The 26,202-nt window shown below is 47.2% G+C and overlaps 2 protein-coding genes across 7 annotated transcripts in view; both read right to left on the bottom strand.

Annotated features, from left to right (window-relative positions):
* Positions 1-6,723: 6,723 nt before the first annotated feature.
* NCKIPSD (NCK interacting protein with SH3 domain) lies at positions 6,724-17,325 on the bottom strand. Its single transcript, XM_079155538.1, has 13 exons — positions 17,100-17,325; positions 14,351-14,460; positions 13,928-14,132; positions 13,660-13,750; positions 12,936-13,426; positions 11,722-11,892; positions 11,460-11,546; positions 11,234-11,372; positions 11,038-11,118; positions 10,726-10,854; positions 10,537-10,629; positions 10,225-10,397; positions 6,724-7,804 (listed from the first exon to the last, which is right to left on the bottom strand). The coding sequence occupies exons 1-13, from the start codon at positions 17,268-17,270 to the stop codon at positions 7,601-7,603; spliced, it is 2,145 nt and encodes a 714-aa protein (XP_079011664.1). The 5' UTR covers positions 17,271-17,325; the 3' UTR covers positions 6,724-7,600.
* A 1,892-nt stretch (positions 17,326-19,217) lies between these two features.
* The window catches only part of IP6K2 (inositol hexakisphosphate kinase 2), a 30,580-nt gene continuing 23,595 nt past the window's right edge, over positions 19,218-26,202 (bottom strand). For 4 of the 6 annotated variants that reach the window (XM_079155573.1, XM_079155572.1, XM_079155575.1 and 1 more), the window contains exons 3-7: positions 25,159-25,227; positions 24,845-25,067; positions 23,823-23,998; positions 20,658-20,833; positions 19,218-19,990 (exon numbers count right to left, since the gene is read on the bottom strand). In XM_079155573.1, coding sequence (XP_079011699.1) covers positions 19,490-19,990; positions 20,658-20,833; positions 23,823-23,998; positions 24,845-25,067; positions 25,159-25,227 — 1,145 coding nt within the window. In that variant the 3' untranslated portion in view covers positions 19,218-19,489. Of the gene's footprint in view, positions 19,991-20,657; positions 20,834-23,822; positions 23,999-24,844; positions 25,068-25,158; positions 25,228-25,706; positions 26,165-26,202 lie in introns of those variants that run through there. The other 2 variants (XM_079155576.1, XM_079155577.1) reach the window with 2 other exon arrangements.

A 26,202-nucleotide genomic window follows, 5' to 3' on the forward strand; every position in this document is an offset into this window, starting at 1 on the left:
GGCCGGGAGCCCCTGCAGCCTGAACAATAGCTTTAACTACCTGATCCCAAGTTTAACTTCTGAGACACATCGCGACTGCTTATTAGGAGCAACCCTACGTAATAGAGACTGGGGATGAACCTCCTGACCAGGAACAGAAGTGAAACTCTTCCCTGTCTCGCCCGCCTCCAGCAATCTCCCGGGCTCGGTTTCCTCCCCTGGAAGCTACATTTCCTCTTCAGGACACAGGTCCCAAGTGTTCTGGGATGCCACGTGGAGCCCAGTGCTGCCCCATAGCTGTAAGCCCAAGCTTCCTCAGATCCCCGCCCCTCTCATACGACGATCGTTTCCCTTAACCCCTTCATGCGACTGACAGCAGCTTAGTTCTCCAGGGTCCTGGTTCAATCGAACTCTCGGCGCGGTCCAAGTCCTGGCACACGCGGGTCTCGACTGGCCAATAGCTGGACGCGGCGCAGCAGACATCACAGAAAACCAGGGGAGGCAGGGGTAAAAGCAGAGCATTCCAATCAGCGAGTCATTGTTTCTATTGGCACAATGGAAAGCCCCACCCCTCACCCTCACGGCCGACTCATTGTAAGGGGGAGGAGGCTTCGCAGGTTCCAAGCTAGGTGGGAGAGAGAACCCAGGAGGCTCTATACCACCAGCCTCCACAGATGGCAGCGATAACAGGCTGCAGCGTCAGGCGTAGAGCACGCAGGCATCCTGGCACCTAGGAGAGGGTCAGGGCCAGGATCCGGAACGCTCCCCTGGGTGCGGGTCTCCCAACTGGGTGGATCCTGCCTGCTTCAAACTGTCCAAGAACTCCAGGCCCAAGACCTCCAGCCCTCCCAGGACTGTACCTATGACATCATTACCAACCAATCAGACAGGGCATTCTGTCGACCTTAGACTTCTTCGTTTCCAGGAGGCGGGTCTTACGCCGGTTAAACCTTTCAAACGCCCCACTTGGCTGCTGGCAGAGGGGCTTCAGCTGTGACCCCCGCCCCCCACCTAACACCCTCCCCAGGATCAGAGCTCCGTACCAGTTGCACACTCTAGGTTCCTACAGGTTTGTGTGCCTAGAGGTGTAGTAGAGGTGCTGAAGGCAGAACTTCTTTGAATGAGGACCAGCAGGTGCGGGAAACAGAGGAGTGAGAGCCAAGATATGGCTTTAATAGCACCCACTGCTCTTTGGGTTCACGGCATAACGAGTGGAGGGCACAAAACCTGATACCGAGGAAGGATAAAGGAGGTAGAGTGCTGGTGGGAAAGAAAGCGAGGAGTTCCTGAGAAGTGATGCACCTGAGCCACCTTGGTGGTTTGGGAATGCTTCCCGCAGAAGATGCCTGAGTAGTGCCTTGAATGACCATCTTTGAGGAAAGGGGTATCCATCCTAGATCTCAGAGGCCCTATGGGCAAATGTGCAGAGACATTTGCCCATAACGGGCGGGTGACTGAGGGAAATCAAACCTTGCCCTATCACCTAAGAGGGTTAGTTCTGGTTTCTGTGGGTACTCCGAGTGCAGAGAAGTGCTCCTTGACACCTCTGAGCAGGTTATCCACAGCAGGTGGCTCTCTGTGTTGCTCCCTGACTTACCTTCCTTCACTGTTTTCCTCCTTTTGTGGCTGCTGTTCTATGAAGGCCACCTGCTGGCCTTGCCATCCTATCTGCACTCACCTCTGTGCCCCCATCCCCAGTGATATCTCCCAATGCACTCCCTGTAAAGTCAAAAATCAAGTGTCAATGATAATTCCTCCCTCCACCTCAAAGTTCAGCCTTGCCCCTACATTCCAGGAGCAATAATAAGACCCCTATATGGTTCATCCTCATCCTTTTCTCATCAGCTTCAAACTAGAAGGTGCATCCAGGACCCAGAGACTTTAAGATTTGAGGCTGCTGTAGAGGAAATGGACATAAGGCCAAAAGACCAAGAAGGTAAAGGTGTAGCCTTCTCAGCTCCTCACCTTTACCTCATACAATTCAATGCCTTATAGAATCCATACTATAGTGCATGCCCTGGGTTCAATCCCTAAACACACACACACACACACACATATATGCTAGAACCCAGCACTATAACTGGCCAGCTCTTTGCTGGGCTAAAATGTAACCCTACTTAAAACAGACTATTCATGTATTCCTCACTTCTGGAGTGGCAGAACACTGCTAAAGAAAAATATACAACCCTGATTATTAGCTTAATTTTACATTTGTGATCAAAAGCCTCAGTATTATATTGAAGAGCCAATGTAATGAAGTAAGGCAAGAAAAATAATAAAAAGAGATGAAGATTTGAAAGGAAAAAATATGAAAACTCATTCACAAGCAACAGGATTGTGGATGTAATAAAAATCCAAAGAAACTACAAATAAATCATTAAAAGTGAGTTTAGAAAGTTGTTGAACAGAGTCCATATAGAAAAACCAGCCTGGCACCGTGGCCCATACCTATAATCCCAGCGGCTCCAGAGGCTGGAGGGAGAAAGATCGCAAGTTCAAAGCCAGCTTCAGCAACTTAGTAAGGCCCTAAGCAACTTAGTGAGACCCTATCTCATAAAAAAGCATAAGAAGAGCTGGGAATGTGGCTCAGTGGAGAGAGAAGAAAGAAAAATATGTTGTAATTTCTGTTATGTTGGCAACAGAAAATAAAACTTTTTAAAAACTTTTTAAAATACTATTTACAATAGCATTAAGTAATAGCATATGCCAAGGAATAAATCTAATGGAAGATCTGTAAAGACTCTACAAATACATATATAAAAAACTATAAAACCTTATTGAAAGAAAATAAATGGAATTAAAACTGGAAGATTAAATATTGTAAAGGCACTATATTTCTCCCCAATTGACAAATTTGAGTTCAAACAACTCCAAATGAAATCCCAACAGATTGTGTATGTGTAAACTGGCAAACTAGATTCTAAAATATAAGAGGGCCAGGAATACCCAAGACAGTCTTAAAGGAAAACAAGATAACAAGATTTAAAAAGCAACAGAAATCAAGACTGTAGGGTGCTGGCACAGAGATGGGTGCACTAATGGAACAAATCCAAGGACAGGCCTAAAGATTTGTGTAAACTTTAATTTTGAAAACAGTGGCTCTACAAAGCTAACACAAGGAAAGGATGGACTTTTCAGTAAATGGCCATTTGGATATCCATATAGAAAAAATTAAGTGAGAACACTACCTTCATAACAACTGCATAATCAATTCCAGATAGATCTGACATCTAGATATGAAAGGAAAGACCATACAACTCCAAGAATAGAGTGCAGGAGACAATCCTAACAATAACTTAGAGCAAAGATTTTTTAACAGGACATAAAATGCACCAAATAAACCAGGTGAGGTAGCACACACTTATAATCCAAGAAATTTAGGAGACTAAGGCAGAAGGATCTCACCCTGAAGGCCACCCTCAGCAACTTAGTGAGATCCTGAATCAAAATAAAAATCACTGGGGGCTGGGGAGATAGCTCAGTCAGTAGAGTGCTTGCCTTGTAAGCACAAGGCCCTGGGTTTGATCCCCAGCACCCAAAAAAAAAAAAAAAAAAAAAAAATGACTAGGGATGTAGATCAATGGTAAAGAGCCTCTGGATTTAGTCCTCATACCAACAAAAAGTACTAAAAACTGATAAATTCAATTACAATTAGCTACTTCCTTTTATCCAATGACAAACATTAACAATGGGAACCACCCTGGTTCTATTCCAGCTACTTTGGAGGCTAAGGCTGGAAGATCACTTTAGCTCAGGGCTTTGAGACCATTCTGAGTCACATAGGAGACCCTGTCTCTTTATGGCTTTTTTTTTTTTTTTTTTTTAATTTGCGGTGCTGGGGATTGAAACCAGGGCCCTTGTGCTTACAAGGCAAGCACTCTACCAACTGAGCCATATCCCCAGCCCAGAGACCCTGTCTCAACATATAAATGAATAAAAAAGATATTATAAAATATAAAACCTAAGGACTCATATCCTGAATACCTATTACAAATCAATGAAGACAAACTAATATATAAGCAGTCAAGAGGATTTGAATAAGCACATCACAAAAGAAAATATCCAAATGGAAAATAACAAAACCTAATGAAAAGGAGATCATCTTCTTTAGTCATCAGGGAACTACAAATGAAAAAAATATCAGTGGGGCAGGGTGGGCTATAATCCATGCCTGTAATCCAGCCACTCAGGAGACTGAAGTAGTTGTATCACAAGTTCAAGGTCAGTCTCAGTAACTTAACAAGACTGTCTCAAAATAAGAAATTAAAAAGAAATGGGCATGTAGCTCAGTGAGAGCACTTGACTAGCATATGTAACCCTGGGGTTCAGTACTGCAAAAATATATACCACTATACTAGAATGACTAAAATAAAAATGGCTGAAATACCAAGTTTTGGAAAAAATATATTTGTGTGTGTGTGTGTATATATATGTGTGTGTGTGTGTTTGTGTGAAATTTTGGTGCTATGGATTGAACTTAGGCAGTGCTCTACCACTGAACATGCCCAGTCATACCAAGTTCTGGGAAAGACAGGAGGAGCATAAATTGGTAGAAATATTTGGAAAACATGGGCTAGGGTATAGCTTAGTAGTAGAACACTTGCCTAACAAGTTAAATGTCCTGAGTTCCATCCCCAGCACCATAAAGAAAGAAAATTATTTGGCAGTATCTGCCAGTATCTTGTAATTCTACTCTTGGCAATAGGCCCTCTCAAATAACACACATGAGCTACAAGGAAACATGTACAACAATGCTCCTCATAGCACTATTTATATAGAAATTGAAAACATATAATATAAATGAAAATAGAATTGAAAGGTCACCAACAATGGATGGATAAATATGGATATTGTTCATAGAGCTTGGGAATGAACAAACTGCAACCAAATAACTATGGCAGATGAATCTCAGACATTTAAGGGTAACAGAAGCAAGACACTAGAGTTTATACCATATGATTCCAAGCTGGGGGTGTAGTTTAGTGGTAGAGTGCTTGCCTCTGATGTACTAGGCCCTGAGTTTGACCCCCAGTACTGAAAAAAATCTGTATACTATATGATTCCATAGCAAAATCTATTTACTCCAGGCAGGAGGGAGGAGTCAGTGACTGAATGATTAAATGAGTTTGGGGACTGTTAACATTCTATTTCTTTGCTCAAATGGTAGTTACATCAGCATTTTCACTGTCTAGGTTCATTGTCACTCTTTAAATATTTTTTCATAGTATATTATTCTTCAACAAAATCTCAGTCTGCATCTTTTGGGGATTGAACAGGCAGGTGATCTCTCCACCTCTTAACCTGGAATTGCCTCCTGCATATGGCTTGTAGTCCAGTCATGTCCAATAGATACAGTGCCAGCACCTTTAAGCACCCATTTCTAGGTGCCATTTCTAACCCAGAAGTCAGCCCCAAACTTCTTCACAAACTCCTGCAATTTTTTGAGTTAATCTTCTCAACCTCACCTAAACACTCCCCTTTGAATACTCTCCCTCATTGCTCCCTTTCCTAGTCACATTCCACATTTACAACCTTTCAAGTAAGTAGCCTAAGAGATGTTATCTCAGACAATTCCCTCCTTGAAAAGAATTCTCTGGTTGATCATAATCTTTCTTTATGGTGTAATTTTGTGTTGTGAGACTGTCATCAGGGTATTTGCTGAGGGGGTCCTGGACTCCACGGACTCCTCACAGCATGTTTGCTATCAGGACCCAGCATTTACATAACTTGTTAGTTAAGATTTCTGCATCCCTTACAAACACATGCCAGGGTCCCTTAGATGATCCTGCAAAAATGGGGAAGGGCTTCGGCCATGGGGCCTCCCTTTGTTCATTCTAGGAGCCAGCACTGGGATAGATAGTACAGCATAGCCCTGCTCTTCCCACAAGGTTAGTGCATCTTCACAGGATATGCAGTAAAAGTCACAAGTGCATCAGAAGTTCCTGCCTCAGCTTCCCAAGGTCCTGTGTTTTTTACTGTATTACACTTTGAGAAGAATGGTTCTCTGCCTTCAACATTCCAGTGAGAAAGGAGTCATTATTGGAAGTCAGTGTCATTGATACTAGATGTGAAAGGGAATATAGAATGTCTCCAGGATGAAGACAAGTAACCAGGTTGTAACCCCAGAGCCTATGTGCTCAACATTTTAACAATACTTAAGGCCATCTCCTCAGCAGCCTCCAATGCTGGGTTTCCCAGTAAATAAATGTTCCTACCTCAGCTTCCTGAGAACCTGTTGCCAAAGTTCCATCCCAAGCCTGCTTTGTGCTGCTGCTGCATTATACCTTTATTGGGAGAAAAAAAGGGCCCCCACCTAAGCAATAGGTCTCCTGCAAAAGATGAAGGGAACTTAAGAACATCACTGCTGCCTGCTGTTTGCCTATAGGGTATTGACTTTCCCACTTTGAGTGAGAATCTTTTTGCTAGCCCAGGAAGAATAACAGTATTTGCCAAAATCTGGAGTCTCATCACTCTAAAACAGAAGTGCAAACCAAACCCCACCCCTATTAACCTACTCTTTTGCCCTACCAAAATGAGGGCACTATATTGACTCCATGACAAGGGAAACAGGGCTGGATGAGGTCATGCATTCAGGGAGACCAGATATGAGAGATCCTTCTTTACCTGAAAACAACTATGTAGGACAAGACGGCTTAAACAGGGAAAAGAATGACTTTCAGAGAAAAAAGGAAGATATTAGAGAAGGCTGGAAGCACAACAATTTCCAAAGAGGCACAGGGGTACGAGTAGGCCTGGGGGAAAGGGGAACTCAGGGAATGGAGGCCGAAACAGGGCCCCCAGGTCTCAGAGGCCAGGCCTGTCAGGGCCTATCACCTCTTCAGGCTGCAGACATCAGTGCAAGCTAGACTGATGGATCCTGAGACCCAGTCCTCCACTCATCCTCTCCCACCCTAGGATCATAGAGGGAAGCCCAATTCCAGATGCCTGTGATTTATTTCCAAAGGTGAGCTGCAGCACATAGGAAAATACACATGGCTTTTCAGTCTACATTTTTAGAGAAAATAGATTCTGTCATTGGCTTTCTCAACCATCATCCGGTTCCTTGAGGCTCTAGAACGAATGGCTTGTCTCCAAGATCCCGCTTTAAAGCAGCAGCTTGGTCAAGGTCTCTGGGCGCAGAAAGCAAGGGGCAACAACCCCTATGGGGGTCAGGGGAACACATGAGCAGCACTCACTGCAAAGCTAAGGCAAAGAACAGAGCTGGTTGGAGGTACCTCCCCTCACCCCAAGGACATTGCTTGCTGAGGCCCAGGACACAGATCAGGTGGGGTGGGGATGGGGGGTCTGGCCCAGCCTGGAGCAGCAGCGGGACTTTAAGTGTGTATGAGGGAATGGAGCGGAGTGGGGGCATGCTGAAGAGGCAGCCTACCAGGGGATAGAGGGGCTTGCATATTTCCTCTGCCCCAGTTTAACTCCCAGACAATGGTCCCCAATCCTGTACTTGGCCCCTTGTATTAGCTATACTTCAGATGGAGGGCCCTGCTCAGAAACCTTCTACCCCCTTATCCCCTCACAATATCAGTGCAAAACATTCTTTGGGCAAAGCCCCTGGACCCCTGCACCCTAACCAGGGCTGCAGGGAAGGAGGAAAGGGAAGGTGCTAGCTGGGGCCCTCCCCCAATACTGGGAATTCCTTGCACATCTCTCGGACAATCATGCGGTCCATCTGGCACTGGGGGGAGGCTTCCTCCTCAGTCAGGATGCGCCGCAGTGTGGCCTGCAGGTCGGGTAGCCGATGTCGGTGCTGCAGGTAGGGCGTGGAGCGGATCACAGCATGCATCAGGGAGAGGTATTCCATGCGCAGCTGTGGGAAGAGGAGGCCAGCTCAGGGACCCCAAGTACTGTGACCACCACCAGAAAGGGACAGGTCACTACTGCCCCATGGATCCCAAGGCTACTGACCAGCTTACACTATTTGAACATCAGGGCTGCATTCCCAGCACCCAAAATGCACCTGGCCTTCAACAGTTGCTAAATAAGTGAACAGATGAATCATCTCACCCACAAAGAGTCCCAGAATGTGGCCTGCCCAGGGAAGTCCTGAAAATTCTTTAGAGCTGAGCTCTTGAGGTATCATGTCTGTCATTGGGAGGCCCTCTGATTCTCACCCTATCCCTCTCCTTCCCTGGAAGATGTCACAGCTTAAAACAGTGACCCACCTCTACCTATTGCCTAGACTGCTTCTGTGAGTACCAGATAAGAATATCCAACTGCAAGCTTGTCATCTCCTGTATATACCAAAAACCTCACATTCACCATCAAACTCAAGATCTTCCCCAGTCTCTCCAAGCTAAAAGATTTCTCATGTTCTTTATTGTAAGATAAAACAACACTACTCTCAATTCAGAAGCACAGGCCTGAAATGAAGGCATCTGTTTGATTCCTATCTTCCATATACCCCATATCCAGTTCATCTCCAAGACCTGGCCATCTTACTTTCTATGTATACCCTGAACACATCTCCAACACTTCTCCCCCCACAGCCCATACTCCCAGTACCTGTGGCTTAAGCAAGTCTAACAGCCTTGCAATTTAACACCCAAGCTCTTCCTTGTCCTGAGACTCTAAATCCTTTGGCCTGACCCCACTTTTTCTTTTCCCCATCAATATCCCTCATTATCTTTGATTAGAGAAACTGATACCAAAACCACCTTTAGACAGCATCACCCTACTAATTCCCAATCCTGAGAGCTAGACCAAGGTGCCTGCACATCAAAATGCCTGAGTCTAAGTATTACACAAGTACAGTGGTTTTCAGGCCTGAACTTCACTCACTACCACAAAACTCAAAAGGACAAGTGGCACTACTGGAGACTCCCACTGCTTTTCTTTGCTGTGTTTGCTCTCCTTATAGTATCACTGTTCCCCTTCTCTGTCTTCCAAACCTAAATTGCCAAACCTAAAGGCCAGTTGGACTTGTGCTTCATGGAGAAAACAGAAGCAATCTTTTTCGTTGTTGTTGCATTACTAGGGATTGAACCCAAGGGACTCTACATCTGAGCTACATCCCAGCCCTTTTTATTTTGAGACAGTCTTAAGTTGTTGAGGCTGGCCTTGAACTTGTGATTCTCCTGCTTCAGTCACTCAGGTAGTGAGGATTACTGCACCCAGCTCAGAAGCAATCTTTTAGAAATCTCTTGTCTTTTGCTCTCAGCATTCACATCACACCTGTCTCTACCTGCTGTGACTCCTGCTCATGTGGTCCTGGACACCCCTCACCCCCTACCTCATCTACCTGCCTCCTGAAGTGGTCTCCTCTCCCCAACATGTCAACCATTTTTCAATGCTTACTAAATCACCCCCTCTGGCTCAGGATATGCATCAGTACTTACTACCTATAAAACACTACTACCCCACCATTTTTCTGTTCCCGTCACAGAAAATTTATAAGAGTTGTTTCCATTCCAACCCTCCCTCATTTTTACTCCCCAATAACTTCAAATTCTCTTAAACTTTCCATTCAGACTCTTACCCCAACTCCATCAGCACTGCTTGTCAATCAACTCCTGACCTCCAGGTGACAAATTCAATGGCCAGTTTTCAGCCCTGTCTTAGACTCTTGACTGTGTGGTGACAGCAGAGCTGCTTCTTCCCAAAATGTGACTCTGAGGCTCCTGCTCGATTGGTTTTGTTCCTGGGTTTCTCCTTACTCATCCCTGATGAAGTCTGAGCTCCCAGCTGACCCTGTCCATCCATCTCATTTTCTAAGGGACTGTACTATTTCAGGTTTCCCATCACATCTCTGCATGGACAACTCCAAAACATCCCTCTAGTTCCAACTTGCTCCTCATTGCATCCCTGATGCCTTCAGCCTGGCAGGTAGATCCTTAATCTTTTTTTTTTTTTAATTTTTAGTTGTAGATGGTATTGACCTTTAATTTATTTATGTGGTGCTGAGGATTGAACCCAGTGCCTCACATGTGCTAGGCAAGTGCTCTACCACTGAGTTACAACCCAGGCCCTCCTTAATCCTGACCCAGTCAAAACACAACTCTATTTTCCCAAAGTTATCCCCATATCAATAATCAGCACTGCATTCAACTGGTTGCTCAAGATAAATCCAGCAAGCTCTGCCAGATCCATATCCATCATACCCCAAATCTGACCTCTTTTCACCACCACCATGGCCTTTCCCTGTCTCTTTATCTCCATTTGATGTCATGTCCCCTCATTTGGTTCAGAATCCACTCAGATCCCATCCCTATTGTGATAACCACCAGGCACCTTGTCACCAGGCGACAGATCTGCAATGTGCCGCACAGTGATGTCAATGAGTGCCATCATGTCTGTGTGGTAGAAGATGGAAGCCGTGGTAGAGCTGCTGAACACATCCTGCAGGAACTTCAGGATAGAATGTGGTGGTTGTGGTTCATGTTTGAAGATGCGCACAGGGTCATCTAGGATGCAGGAGTCATGGGGGTCAGAGTGGTCCTTCCAGGGTCCAAGAACCACCCTAGGAGTTAGAGGAGTCAAAGCAAGGGATCATAACATTACAGGGTATCAAAGGGGTACACACGTGGATTCCTGGGCCCTCACCCCCTCTGTTCAGAAGCAACAGCAGCTTCTCAGAGAAGATCTTGACATTGGCATGTTTGCTCAGGGCAGCCATGATGACATTCTGGTCAGGTGCTAAGGAAGGACATGGGTGTAGACAAGACCACAGGTATAGAGCTTAGAAGCCTCCACTTCGGTCAGCCCCCCCCCCCAGCTGGGCCCCAACCTCACCTGGGAGGTGCAGGTTGAGAGCCAGAAGCAGGTTCATGCAGAGGTCCGGCAGCTGCTCTGTGGTGTCCGATGGCAGCCCATCCTCAACAATGCTCAGCAGGAACTGGGCAAAGGGTGTGCCTAGGTGTTCTGGAGGAGGGTTACACAGAAGTCTGCAATCTATCCCTTCCAACACCACCCAGCTTCCTGGTCTTTGAGTCTTGGGGACACTCTTATCTCTGCAAGGCTGTGGTCTGCAGGTTCCCAGGCCTTTGGACCATGTGTCCTACCCCTGGAACCTGTGGTCAGTTGGTCAAATATTTGCATTCTTACCATAGTGTGCATAGGGCACTGCCTCCCCCATGGAGAAGACCATGGCCAAGATGAGAGCAGAGTAACAGAGCTTCTGGTGGTCTAGTGGGGGGGGGGGGAAGGTAGGTGGTCAGAATTCCCGAAGATGGCAGAAACCCTCAGCAGAAAATACGTATACCCTCCAGATGGCAAGAAACAGCCCTCACCCCTGCCTCACCCTGTGTGTCTGTCTGCATGTCCCGTGCCAGCTCCACAGGCAGCACAGATGTCACAAGCGTAGAGATGATGGCTGCATCTAGGCTGCACATAGCACCGAAGCACTTCAGTAGCAGCAGCCGCAGTGATGCACGGTGTTCCTGTCAGAGGACCTTACATGCTCAGTTCCTGGAACCCCAACCCTACCTACATCCCTCCATTCCCCTTCCCTTCTGTTTTGCACACACCATTTGGTAATAGGCCACCAAGGCCAAGACAGACTCAAACTCATTCCTCTTGCACATTTTCTTGCAAACTTCAGGGTCTGCATCAGTCTGTAGGGAGGAGGAAGTAAAAGAGTCACCCAGTTTGAGCCAAGCTGTATGGCCACATGGGGGTAAGTTAAGTATGTTCGTGTAGGGGAGACTCGTAAGCATTAAAGAGAGATGGTGCAGTGTGGGGGTCACTGCTCCACATGATGGGTAACACATGTGGGCCCCCACCCCGCACCAATATATGCAGCAACTCCTCCAGATAGCAGCGGATGACATCTTCGTCTTCATACAGGGCCCAGCTGCGCTGCTGAGCATCATCTTTCCTCCGGGCAAGGTCTGCAAAGATCACCTCCAGTCTCTGCTGGTCATGGCAGACCTGCCCTGAGGGCAGGGCTGAGCTCAGATCCTGGGGAGAGAGGGCAAGGTGCAGCTCAGTACACTCCCTGCTTGTCTTCATCTCCAGGAAGCCCTCAACCCTGGATCTGTGGTCTACATGCTGTGAGCTCAAGTCCTACATTACCTACACTGGGCAGGGGGGCTCAACTTTGGTCTTGGTGACCTCTTAGGACAGAATTTTGCATGAGACATGTCTGCGGATTTTCCTTTACTTGTCTCTCACCTTACACCTGGATAAATACCCTCAATGAGAAGGGTCATGGACTCTGTCATTATCTGAATGTGACTCTGACACTCCATGCTCCCATTCCACACAAAGTGACACCAGGCCTGTCACTGACCCACCTCTCACATAATCCTCAAATTCTGTTAACCAGGCACTGGTTGCTGTGCCCAACACAGTGTTGTGAGTGGCCCACTACCTCCTCCACATCTAGAACTGTAAAAGGGGCTTAATGGCACCTTTCCCTCATCTAGGCCCCATGATGTAGTCTGGGCTCACTGCCCCAATCCTGGGCCTGACCAGTACCCCAACCTTGGCAAGGGACCACACCCATCCCATGATGCCCACACACCTCACTCTCTCTCGTTCAAGTCAGCACTTAAACCTCCAACATAGCTCTACCAAGCACCCATTTCTCTCCACTGCCAAGGCAAACAAGGCAAGGCTTCACCCATACCCGTATCCATTCCTTCCCTATAGCCAGAGAAAACTCCTGCCTACCCACATCTGGTCTCATTTGTCACCTGCCCCAGATCTCACCTCCTCCCTCATTGCCTGTGTTCCAGTCATGCTGGTCTTCTACTCTCTCCTGTAAGCCATGCTTAGTCCTGTTCATGGCCCTTGTCCAGGCTAAGTCTCTCATTTGAATGCTCTTTCTCCCTTTCTCCTTCATGGGTCAGCTCAAATGACCCCTGTACCCAACACAATGAAAGCCCAAATAATGAGCTTGACAATAACGCCACTTACAGGCTGGACTAACGTGTGAGGGTGGGACAGGGTGGGGGTAGCAGGGTGGCCTGAGGGTGGGGAGGCTCCTGGCCCACCCTCACCTTGCCCTCTACCAGCGAGAGGAGGACCTGCTCCATGACAGGTGAACTGGCTGGCACGGAGGCCTGGATGTGGCCCACTACGACACCAATGGCCACACGGCATAATTCGTGGCTCAGGCCGGTGTTTCTCCGCACGAGTTCCATCAGCTCTGCCCCAATGGTTCTCGGCACAATGGTCTCAGCCTCAGCCTTCTCCTCTGTGGTACCCAGGCTCAAAGCTCCCAGGGCCTCCAGGTCATCAGGGACTGAGGTTGTACCAACTGCCATCTCCTCTGCAGGGGGTTCAGGGGCTGGTGCCTTGGAGGGAGAGAGCTGGGCTTGGGACACAGTGGTGTGGGTGCCTCTGCGGGGCACAGGTGGAGGCGTAGGTGAGCAACTGGGACCCAGATCAGAGGGGCTGGAGCCTGTATGGAGCGTGTCCAAGGAAGTGCTGCCGACAGAAGAACCACTGGACACAGAACTACCCCCAGAGGGCATGGTGTTACGACCACCTGTGAGCAGAGAGTAGATGCTATGCTGGGGCAGCCTCCTGAGGGACCCCACCCCTCCTAGCCCAGAGTCACTATTCCCCCAATACAGGACACAGTTCCTCTGAGAGGTCCTGTCTCCCCACCAAGTCCAAAACTTCCATCTGCCCCAATAGAGAGCCCTATCTTCTCTGACAGAACAACCATTTCAAGCAAAGTGTACCCCCACCCCAATTCCCCCAATCCTGCCTTCTCACCACTCCCGCAGACCACCACTGCCTCACAATCTCGGCGCTTCACAGGTGGGGGTGGTGTGGTGGGTGCTGCTCGGCGAGGCTGTGGTGGGATCTGGGAGGACAGAAGAGAGATCTTGAGGGGACAGGTTGAAGGCTGAGACCCTGAACCCTGGACATGGGCAAGACTATGCTCTGGCTGCAAGTGATCCAAGTGGACCCCTTGATGAAGCCTCTGGATGAAGCCTTCAGTTCCACCCACCTTCTTCTCCAGGATGCCCTCACCATGTACCTGGTAGAGGCCTCCATCTGTCCCAAGATGCTCAGAACTGGGCAGGCTGTGCTGCCGTTCAAACCCAATTCGGCACACTCCATTGGGCTGCCGAGCAGCAGCAGTATCCAAATGGTGGTCACTGGTAGACGGGGTCATAACCGCAGCACTGGAAGCTGAGGGGCCTCTACGAGACAGGGTCTCTTTCCGATGGTAGATCAGCTTCCTAATGGAGGGACAGGGAGACTATGGGGGAGAAGCACCTCCCAATTCTCAAAGTCCTTTCCTGGTTCCTGTGGGATGCTGGAACCCCAGAGCCCTGGTCCCTTATCATCTCTGCCATGACCTACCCCAGTCTTGCCTCTACACATCTCTGATCCTCCCTGAAGGACCCCACCCCTCCATGTTCATGGGAGGATCCACCCCCACATCCCCCACACTCACTGGAGGACTCCGCGCTGTTCCAAGCTGTACTTGCCACCATCTCGCATGGCTGTGTTGTGCACAGCCTCTATGGCTCGGTCAATGGCCTGGAGGACATCCTGTTCCAGGCCCTAAGTGGGGGAGGGGGTAGTAGTGATCAGTTAAACCTGGAGCTCAAGTGGGGGAGCTCAATCCAGACCCAGCCCAGGATAGAACCCAGGTGGAGGACCACTACAGCTGGAGTCTAAAATCACAGACAAGAGCAGAGACCCAAACAGGACTATGGTATGGGGTTCTCAAACTACATTATCAGGTGGCCCCATGATGCCAGCTTACATACTAAGGATCTTGGCTAAGATGCCTCAAAACCATGGATATAAAGCAAAATCATAGCCCAGGGGTCCCCAACTTGGGACTAGGAGTATATACAGAATCTATTTCTGGGTTTGGCTCAGAGTCCCAGATTGAGATGCTAAGCAGGACACCTCCAGTGTCTAAAATCCTTAATAAGTCACTCTGGACCTTGCTGACCCTTCACAAAAGCAAGGTCACATCCCACAACAGCCTTGTCTTCACAGAGCCCTTCACAGGCCCTGAGAGCTGAGAGTGGACCAAAGGAACCTCCCCTCCCCATCCCTGCTACCAGCTCTCATCCTCCCAAGCTGTCCCAGTAATCTTGTCATACCTGCCCTGGGAAGCAGCTCTGTTTGTGGTAAAGGAAGAACATTAGCAATGGACCTGGATCCTGCTCTAGGCTCTGTGTTGTCATGCCTAGAAACACAGGGGTCCAGTCTATCTCACTGCATGTTATAAGTGGGGTGTGGGCAACAGCTGCAGGACTAGCCACCTCCACCTCTTCCCTGTCCCTAGAACACATGGTGCGTCAGGCGACACAGGAGCCACAGAGCTAAAGTGAACTCATCACATGGTTGATTTAGGAAGCTTCTCTGATGGAGACAGACAGATGGATGTAAAGGTCAGCAAAGCCCTCAGGATGGCATGGGGCATGCCAGGGTATAGGTAGAAGGAAAGGGGAATAGAAACAGAACAACACACAGACAGCGATCAGACCTGGAGAGAGAGGGACTTGGGCAGGCAGAGGGAAATAATGCAGGAAGACTGAGAATCAGAAACAGAGTGGGAGAATTGGAGGAAGAAAGGAAAACATCCAATTGGAGAGTTAGAATGAGACAGAGATGCACAGAGTCAGGGAAACTGAGACACAGGGAGTATTTAGAAAGAAAATGAGAAACAGTGAGAGTGAAGATGGTTGCCTTTCTGCCCTTCCCAAACAACCATCTCCATTGGTCCTGGTTGAGGCAGGGGCTTCACAAACCCTTGACCTATGCCCAGTAGGGAAGAGGCAGGACTCCCATAGAGGCTTCCAATGAGACCCCATCTCCAAAGCTGGGTCTGACACACTCCAGACCTAGTAGGGTTCCCCATTCTCACAAGCACAGCTAGATGGGATCAACCAAGGGTCTGTGAGGAAACCTCTAAGGCCCAGGGCCCATCCTCTCTGGTCTGGTCAGACCAGATGACATTTCCAAATTTATCCTGTTATTTCTGTCTTGAACTGGACGGGTACAGATTATTTCCTAAAGACTAGGGACAAAGACAAGATAGGAGTATCTGACACAAGCCAGGTGTCTCTGTGCCTTCCTTCCTCCTGTGGTCAGAACAGACCAGCCAGAGACACTACACCCCAGTCCCTGCAACAGGGCTACTCTTGGGGAACAGGAACTGGGACTGCAGCCTCCACTGGAAAGAAATGGGGAAATGGGGTCAGACCAGGGGAAGTCAGAGGGAGAATTCATTTCCTCACAATGGGAACAGCCCCCATTCTTGGCTGGGGACAAGAGGGACAAAGCTCCATCAATTTCAGAGGAAGTCTAAGTCAGGGCCTAAAGCTTGTGAGGGGGCATTGCCAGATAGTTTTTACAAGAGCTGTAGTCCGGGGCTGGGGAGATAGCTCAGTCGGTAGAGTGCTTGCTTTGTAAGCACAAGGCCCTGGGTTCGATCCCCAGCAACCCCCCCCCCCAAAAAAAAAAAAAAAAAAAAAAGAGCTGTAGTCCTTGGTTCAGAGAGTGTTGGTGGGGCTGGGGCTGGGGGTGGGGGAGTCTTGGAAAGAGCTTAGGGGGTAACTGAGTACAAGAAAGTGAAATACACTGAGATTCCAGGGTTTGGAGGCATCTAGGAGATGGGGATGATTATGACTCTAGGGTTCAAATGGAAGGGGGTTGAGGGCCTGGAGGATGGTTGAGGAACAGGTGGTATTCTAAGGTGGCTCAGTCTCAGTGATTCCAATAGGTGGTGGATGGGGGGCGGGGCGGGAAGAGTGCAGGAATCCTAGAGATCCAGGGAAGGGGTATAATAAGGTTGTGGGGGGGTCTCAGGGATTTGGTGACTAGAGTTTCTGAGTCTCGCTCTAGAATTCTATTCAGATGGAGGTCTCAATACTAGGGAATATGCATGGGGAATATGGGGTTCCAAGCAGTCTCAGTCCCAGAGTTAAGTTTTTGATAGCTTAAGCTTTTGGTAGGCCTGGGCTAGGATGTCAAGGGCCTGGTCTCTTGCAGGGGTTGCTAGCCCTCGGAGTTTCAGTCTTCACGGGTCTTGGGAGTCAGGGTCAGGTTTTCAAATTTCCTGTCTGCTAGAGGTCCAGGCCTCGAGTCCTGAAGGATCTGGGGTCCCTGGATCGGTTCTGCCAGCCTATGAAAGGGCCCACTCTCAGGGGCCACTGAAGCGATCAGGGGAGGGGCACACTCACCTGAAGGCGATGCAGATAGGCAGGCGGCACGTAGCCTGTCTCTCCACTGCGCGCCCGCGCCGCTAGCCACCAGTGCGTGCTGCTACGCTCCAAGACCAAGAAGGTCTCGCCTGCGGCAAACGCTAGCGCGTTGGGCTCCGCCGAACGGAACGCGTACAGAGCACGGTACATGAGGCCGAGGTGGGCTGCGCCGGTGCAATGTATGCGGCGGACTGCTGAGCTAGGACACCAGGCCTGGGAGTGCCGCGCCCGCCTGCCCGCCCCGCCCCGTGACACCACGCGTACGCGTGCGCGCGCACGCCCGTTCTCCGCAGCTCAGACCCAGGAGTGTCATCCCACGCACTGGAGCTCAGCGCCCTCTGGCGGCCCCAGAAGCGCGGCGAGGAGGGGCTTAAGAGATCACCCTCTCAGTGGTGATCTTCTCCATTCAAGGCCGATTCAAGGCCGGTGATCCCAGGCCCCAGCTCAGTCACCCAGAGCCCGGATCAGGGCTTCCCTTACCCGGCCCTTGCACTCCCATTTCGCTCAAATCCCAACGCTACGGCCCTTCCTACATCCGGATGAAGACTGGGCCTGTGCGCCCTGACAGCCCCGGGGAAGTGGGTACCAACCTACTAAGGACGGTAACTTGGACTGGGTGCTTTCATTATAAGCTTCAGGGCACCTCATCACCAAGTCCCTGCTTCGGTGGGTGGACAAATAAGCATGTGTGATGATGGAAGATATGAGACTATATACCAGTTCAAAATCTTCCCCTTTGCTCTCCCTGCCCCACCACACCACCCGAGTCCTCAAGCTTCCACCCCTATCAATCATTATCATCTTGCTTTTTAAGCTTTTTTAGGATTTAAACCCCTGGATTATCTTACTTCTGATGCCCCTTTCTGAAGGCAGACAGGAGAGTTGAAGAAGGTGGGTAGTGGAATGGAATGACACGCTGTAAAGAATGTTTGCCCCACCCAACTTTCAGTCAGCCCAAACCTCCAGTTTTTTTTTTTTTTTTTTTTTTAATACCAGGAATTGAACTCAGGGGCACTCAACCACTGAGCCACATCCCCGGCCCTGTTTTGTATCTTATTTAGAGACAGGGTCTCACTGAGTTGCTTAGCCAGCGCCTTGCTTTTGCTGAGGCTGGCTTTGAACTCTAGAGGATGTCCCCCTTTGTCAGCCTCCCAAGACACTGGGATTAAGACATGCGCTCAGCTTCAGGCTGGACCTTCAAAACTTTGAAATCCTCAGTGAGTTCCTCTTAGGTACTCAGGCTGAGGGAAGATGCCCTGAAGTGTTCTGAGGATATACTTTCCACTGGAAACCAAGCCCTGGGAGCAGGTGTAGACACAAGGCTAGTATGTGCAGCTGACCTGTTTCTAGGAATGGAAGGCCGGGAAGTTCAGGTGAGGGACAGAGCTGCTAGAACTTGACAATCAGACCCTGGCCTGCACCAGATCTGGCTCTGAATTCCAAGACCTCCCTTGGCTCCTCCTCCCACCAGAAACCCTCCACACAGAGCAGTAGTAGCTGTCAGGGGCTGCACTGGCTGAACTTTGAGTAGGAGGAGACTGGTTAATTGCAGTGGAGCTCAGGGGTGAGTAGAAGTAGTGACAGGTGGTGTAGTTAGGAAGAACAACCCCTTTTATTGTGCCCCCAACTCCTAGGCCCCCTTTCCACACAGCCTATGGCTTCCACAGCCTAGTGTTACTTGAAACCCCAGTATTGGCTCCAATATATCTGACATCACAATGTTGAGCTGATTAGCTGATGCCAGTGGCACAGGAGGAATCAAAAGCTAGTCCTAAAGTTTGGAGCCTCTGTTGCCTAACTTCAGCTTTTTAAGCTGCTACATAGGGCCACAGAAGTAGTAGTTTCCGTGTAGGGATGATGAGAAAGAGCCAGGACAGAGCAGAGAGACTTGGCTAAGGTAGGTTTCTTTTTGGGTGACCTCAGGGTGCTAGGTTGGGCACTGAAGACCAAGGCAATACAATGGTGACTTTAGAATCCATGGGGTGTAGAAGTAGCCAGAATACTTGCAGGGCCAGGGAAGAGGTTACAGCACATGATAAGCTTCTGAGGATTAGGAGGGGTGCTGCATGCCCTTGGAAAGAATGACAATAACATGGATACAATAAACAAAAAGATCTGTATTAGAACATTTACACTTGGGGAACAAAGAGGTATCTGCATCATCAAATGTGGAATGTTGAAGAAATAGTTAAAATAAATAAAGACTCCGAGGGCAGCTGGGGCTGGCTCGGGTTGGGGCTCACAGAGGCCACTGCGCATCAGCTCCAGGCTACAGGGGCCACTACCTGGCCATACTGGCCTCCTCCCTGACACAGCACAGCTATGCCTGGGACACAGAGTCTCTCTCAAGTACTGGAAAAACCAGCAGCTCACTCTCCACTCTCCTCACTTATCTCTGTGACAATGTCTATCAGGCTCTGGAGCCCAAAGATATAGCCAGCATCCTGGCCCTCATGCACCACACTGTCCTCGCCGTACAGCCTGCAAGTGGTGTGAGCAAAGTCAATCATGCGCACATCCACTGAGCTGGCACCAATGGGCTTGTAGGCATAGGCACCAGCAGACTCGTCAGCTGACTCCTCTGATAGGTCCTCCAAGTCCTCCGCATCAGAGTCCAGGGCCACTTCAGGCCACTCTTTGCCATCATAGATAACCAGTAGGGAGCTTGAGTAGAAGCGGTAGGATTCCTGTCGTTCCAACACTGCCTTGAGCTCAGCCAGCTTCTTGAGCACAGGGCCCAGGAGCTCTCGGCGCAGGTATCGCCCATTGTGGAAGAATTGGAAAAGCGCCTCCTTGAAGCCCTGTACTGACAGCTTCCGCCCATGGTACTTGTTCATGAACATAAGCTGCCCAGTGCCTGCCTGGTACACCTGTGGGAAGACCAACAAGTCAGTGGCAAAGCCTGGACACTGGGGTGGGGAAAGGTGATGGTGATGTGATAGCTGGGATCTGATCCTATTTTCTGTTTTGTAGTACTGGGGATTGAACCCAGGATCCCATGCATACCAGGCAAGCACTATACCATGAATTACATTCCCAGCTCTTTTTAAAATTTTGAGACATGGGTCTCACCAAGCTGAGCAGGCTGGCCTCCAACTTGGAATTCTCCTGCTTCAGTCTCCTGAACAGCTGGGAACACAGTGTGTACCACTGAGCCAGGCTCTGGACCTGATCCTTTGTTAGTAAGTACACCAAGTCACACATGAGCTGCTGTCTTCTCTGATCAGCACCAACCTGTAATGCAGCCGTCTGACCAGGGTTAAGTCATTGTGCTTTTGGGTCAGTGGAGACAGGTTAACCCTCTTGTCTTCTTCCCTACTCCTGTCTATAGGCTCTGGACTTGGCCAACCAGAACAGTCTCAGAAGACTCAACCAGCATACCATATGAGATTTCTTTTCTTTTTTTAACCAGAAAGCAACACATTCATGTAGCGTTACTCTGAAATCTTTAAAGCAAATAAGACTACGCTACAGTGGGAAAGCGGCAGCCATTGGATTCCCTAGCTAGCTCTCATCTTGCACCAGCACGCTACTCACCTGCATGCCACACACACGCACACCAATGACTGCAGATGTGCTCTGCTGACATTTTCGGATCTGGTTAGCTGCTTTCTCCTCTGAAGCATCATCACCATGCTGGCGTGTGCCCATCTTAAGGTCCAGTACACAAGGCACCTCGTAGCGGCAAGTCAGGTTCTCCAGTAAGATAAATTCTAAGTGGTTAAGAACTATACCCTCAAGAGAAAGTGCTACTACACGATACCTTGGCACTCCCAAGAAATGTGTCTGAATGCAGTGACCCAGAGAGGCCTAAGCCCACAGGGGACTCCATTAGTTGTGCTGTCTCTCATACAGAGCCCACAGCTAACTAAAGAGCTTTGCTTCTTGTCAGGGAACTGGCATGAGAGCAGCTAGTGTCTACACTCAATACAGGCCTGATATATGACAGCCTAGGATACACAATTTCCTGAATTCATCTAGGTGTGGGACTAGAGTACACAATATCATACTGTCCTCAATTATACAGAATAGCAAATAAGCTCAGTAAATCCTGCAGCCTTAGATATGAACTGTAAATACCAATACAAATTCATGAAAATATTTCTCTTTAAAAAACCTCTTCCCAGTTGTGTGCATTGAAAATGTATAGAAACAATGACCAGAAATAATAAACACCCCTGATATTGTCTATTTCCCATTAGCAGAAACCAGTGGTCCTTAGAGTAAGAGATGATAAACTATAGTTCACTGCACACTGTTGTACAATCTATGAGCTAGTAATGGTTTTTCCATCTTTAAGAGAACAAAAAATACATGTAAGTTTATGATCCATGAAAATTAAGTGATATTCAATTGAGAGTGACCATAAAATTTTACTGGAACACAACACACTCCCTTCATTTAAATACTCTTTATGGCTGCTCTCATGCTATAGCGGCAGAGTTGTAACAAACTATATGGCCTACAGCACCTAAATAAACTTGGTAAAGGTAACAAATGCAATGGACTAAAACACATCAAATATATTTACATCCATGCATTGACAATCTAAATTCTAAAAAATCTCACTGGCCTCCTCTGGAGGATATTGGGGAACCCATCCAGTATTAAAAATACCAAGTAAATAAAGTATAGTAAACATTTAACCTGTCTCTTCTCCTATGTAAACTGTACCTCAAGCACATAGTGGATGAGGAAAAGTTGTGTTTTATAGAAGGTTTCCAACTGGTGACTGACAAAATTAGAAAACTGCCTAATGAATAGATCTAAGGCAATGATGATCCAAAAAAGAAAGACAACTAGACGGTTTCCCAATGGACATGTACAATATCATTTCTCAAGGATTATTGCTCCCACTCCCAAGAACTGAACCTGAATCTGATCAAGCCTTTAGATCAAATTATCAACTTACTGAAGACAGTAGAATGAATCAGACATGACTTTCCTATGTTCATATATAAATAGACAACCAGGGTATCTCCATGTCATGTGCAACCACAAAAATGGGAAGTTATACTCCATGTATGACATGACAAGATACATTCTGTCAAGTATAACTAAAATAAATAAAAAATAAAATAAAATAAATAAATAAATAAATAAATAGTGGAAACAGAGGAGACACAGTAAACATGTAAAAGACACCTATGGACTGCAATCAGTAAAATCCAGATCATAGAAAATCTGTAGGACCCAGTTTCTTTGACATTAAAAAAAAAAAAAAGAAGGCAGCAGTGCATTATGGAACATACCTATAATTCCAGCTACTCCAGAGTTAAAGTTAAGAGGCCAACCTGTGCAATTAGTGAGACCCGACCTCAAATTTTAAAAGTCTAGTGGGGCTGGGGTTGTAGCTCAGTGGGAGAATGCTTGTCTAGGATGTGTGAGGCACTGGGTTCAATCCTTAGCACCACATAAAAATAAATAAAAGGTATCGTGTCCATCTACAAGAAGTCTAGAGATACAGCACAGTGGAAGAGTGCTCCTGGGTTCAATCTCCAGCACAGAAAGGAAGGAATTATTTAATTAATTTCCAAGAAAAGAGTGGATTTAAAGATTTAATCATTTCAATCCAATGCAATGTACGTGGATCCTCATACTAACAAACCAACAATAATAAAAACACACTGAGACAATCAGGAAAATGTGAACATGAATTAGGTAGTTTATAGTTAGGAATACCAATTTTTAAGAAATGAGAATGGTGTTTGAGTGTTAAAATAGTCTCATCTTTTAAAGATTCATGCTAAGGTACACACAGATGAAATTATGTAGCTACAATTTACTTCAAAAAGAGTCCAGTTGGAGGGCTGGGGTTGTGGCTCAGTGGTAGAGCACTTGCCTAGCATGTGTGAGGCACTGGGTTCGATTCTTAGCACCACATATAAATAAATAAAATAAAGGTCCATTGACAATCAAAAAAATTAGAGAGTCCAGGTGGGAAAAAACTGTTGTTTAAAAATTGTAATCTCAGTGATAAGAGCACTTGCTTAGCATGCACAAGGCCCTGGTTCCATTCAACCCCCAACACAGCAAAAAGTCCAAGTATGGGAAATACTGAGTATATAGAGAAAGCCATGACACGAGACTGACATAAGTGGGTTAAATGCCAAAACTGGATGACATATGTTCTGTCAATGCATTATTCTAAGATGTTTTCCTTACTAAAAGTTAAAAATAAATACAACATCAATTCTAAGAAATTTCAACCCATAAGATTATAAGGTTAAAAAAAAATTGAAAATAGCTTAAAGTTAAGAAGGGGGGGAAAAATGAAGGACACTAGCATAGCTCATATGCCAGACTGGTGAGCCAGAACTGAAAGGTTAGTTCCCACTTCTTAATCTCTTTTTAGTTGAAAACGATTTGGGAACCTTCTGCAGGAATCTGAAAACAGGGACCAGCTCTGTGCCATCTTCCCTAGGCTATCTAGGTTTAAAGCCCACCTGATGCAAGGTGGCAGGCACCTTTCTGAGACATCCTTCACTCCCAGAAACCTTTTACTCCCCATTCCCTACCACCTGCACTCAGAGGCCTGTCCCTAGCCCTTAGGGAAGTAATACCTATCCATGAGCATCACAAAAGTATCCTGGCACAACTCCAGTAAATTCAATTATGACTAAATAAACCCAACCTCTCTCTTTATGCATTCTTTACTTCCCCTCCCCAACAAGGTAGGGATGTCCCATAAACAAAGGATACTGTACTGGTTCCGATGCTTTGCATTCTCCTTCATTCTCTGTAACTGTTGCTGGTGACATTTCATGCTCCAAGGGTTATAGTGTTTAAGCTGGGAACTTATATTCCCCTTTTTTTCTACACTGTAGTATAAGACTTCAGATTTCTTTAGCCACTCAAATTCTTCTTCTAACTTATGGCTATGAAGAGATAAGGTTCCAATAAATCATAATATCTTAATAAAATTCAGTGTCAAAGATGCATGAAGGAGTTTTCTGGAGCGATGAAAAACTGGATATTTTGATATGATGATTGTTACAGACTCATTAAACACTTCAAGCAAGTGCATCTTATCATTGTGTCTTATTATCATGAGGTATATTATATCATGAAAGTAGATTAAGGGGCCATGCCACCACAATTTTCTATAACAAGGGAAACCTAAGAAGCAAGATCAGCTTCTGCCACTCAACCCCTAAGGTAGCTTCTACTCCCCTATTCCAGGCAATACCCCGAATCCTGCCTCTGGTACACAGGTTCATCTGACTTCCCATCTGGAGACTGGGAAAATCTTGGGTGAAATCTCATACAAATACATTCCTCTACTTGACCACATTAGACATACTTTATATTTTAACAAGCTTTACTAAGGTATGGTACTTGGAAGCCCTACCCAAATGGATCCTTGAGTTTCACAAATGTCCAACTATTCTGCCCCCCACTATTAGTAAGCAACCTGAGGTAAAGGGGCAGTTCCTGTCATATCCACAGGACCCAGGATATAGCCTGGCACACAGTAGCAGTAGAAGGAATGTAGACTAAATCTCTTCTTCAGCTGCTGCTTTGGCTGTTTACCAAAAATGGCATGACCTAACCCACAGTCAATTAAAGAGATGTTGGGGATGCCATGTGGGAACTAACCATTGAAAGACAAAGCACCTGTACATCCACCATGAATTTTTACCTCTAGGCAATCCAGCTATAACCAAGAATCCCAACACTTATCTCCCCACAGAGCCCAAGGATTCCCCACTGAGTATACCCACCTCTTCATCTTCTCCTCTTTCCGGTGCTGTCGCACCCAGTCCTTGGGGACCTTTTCCATTTCTAGCATGTGATGTTTTTTGTTTGTCCACCTTAGAAGCTTACTTTTTGGTTCACAGTCTGAATTGTCTACAAAGTCCACAGTTCCATGGTCCCCTTTTAATGGATACGCTATTAAACACAAGTTCCTGTCTTCATCTTCTTCAAAGCGCACAGACACCACACCTGGAAGTGGGGTGAGGAGCAGAAGGAGCTTTAATTCCACAGAAAGATGCATTCTAAATAACATGATTGTAACATTTGTTGTTTTTCTTACCCTGTTCCTTAGTCTCTATGTTGCCACAGGCCCCAAACTCATCTGCAAACCTAACAAATATCAAAACAGCTAGAAAAAAATGACACCATACAAGACAAGCGATTAGGGAGCAAACATGGCCGAGAGTCTTCCTCTCTAATGCACTCAACAAGGCAAGAGCCAAAGAATTACAAGACACATTTTTCCATCATTGAAAATGTTTATTAATCTTTACGTACTCTTCTAATACTAAGAGAGATGCAAAAACATTGCTCTTTATATCTTGTGGGAATATTTAATGCCCTGAACAGAAACTCCAACAGCCTGGAAGCTTGCTTTAAGACAGAACCTGAACGCAGGGAAACACAAGTTTGTCACAGGGTAAGAAGCATCTAAAAGTAAGGAAGACTGGGTAAACAAAGCAAAATAAAGGGGCAAACAAAACAAACCACACAGCACAACAGACACCCTAGCAAAGGCTTACTGTAGCACCCCCAACTTAGGTAGGTGCCCAAGCCTTTTGCCTTTTGTCCTTCTCAATTATGCTTTTATTAGTCTTCAGTTTGTCACAAAAAAAAAAAAAAAAAAAAAAAAAAATACAAGGTAGATAGGGTTGGACCAGGAGGACAGACACATCGTGGCCTTGAAAGCAGTTCTCCACCCTTGAGTCTCTAGAACCTGCCATGTGTAATTAGACAGTCTTTGAGGAGGGGGCTGTCAGTAGGAGCATTTCAGCAGGTGCCGATGAGTGCCTTACAACCGACTGGCTGAACACCTTTCCTCCCAGGCCTCTCTGCCCCAGGATCACTCAATCTGCTCAGTCCTTGCTGCCCGCCCGCTTGCTTGCTTGCTGCAGGGGAATGCGTGCTCAGAGAGATGACACTTCTGAGGTGGCCCCCAGCTCTGGGTGCAGAGGAGCCAGGGTGGGGATTTCAGGGGACCACACTTCCCTGTGGTCATAGGGAAAAGGACCAGAGGAAAAAAGGGGGCAGGGGTGGCCAGCTAACAAGGGAACTCTGGCTTTGTCCTGGAAAAAACAAGAGAAGGACCAAGTGAGGGCCCACA

Source organism: Sciurus vulgaris (genome assembly GCF_902686455.1).
Source record: "Sciurus vulgaris genome assembly, chromosome: 10".
Classification (NCBI taxonomy): Eukaryota; Metazoa; Chordata; class Mammalia; order Rodentia; family Sciuridae; genus Sciurus; species Sciurus vulgaris.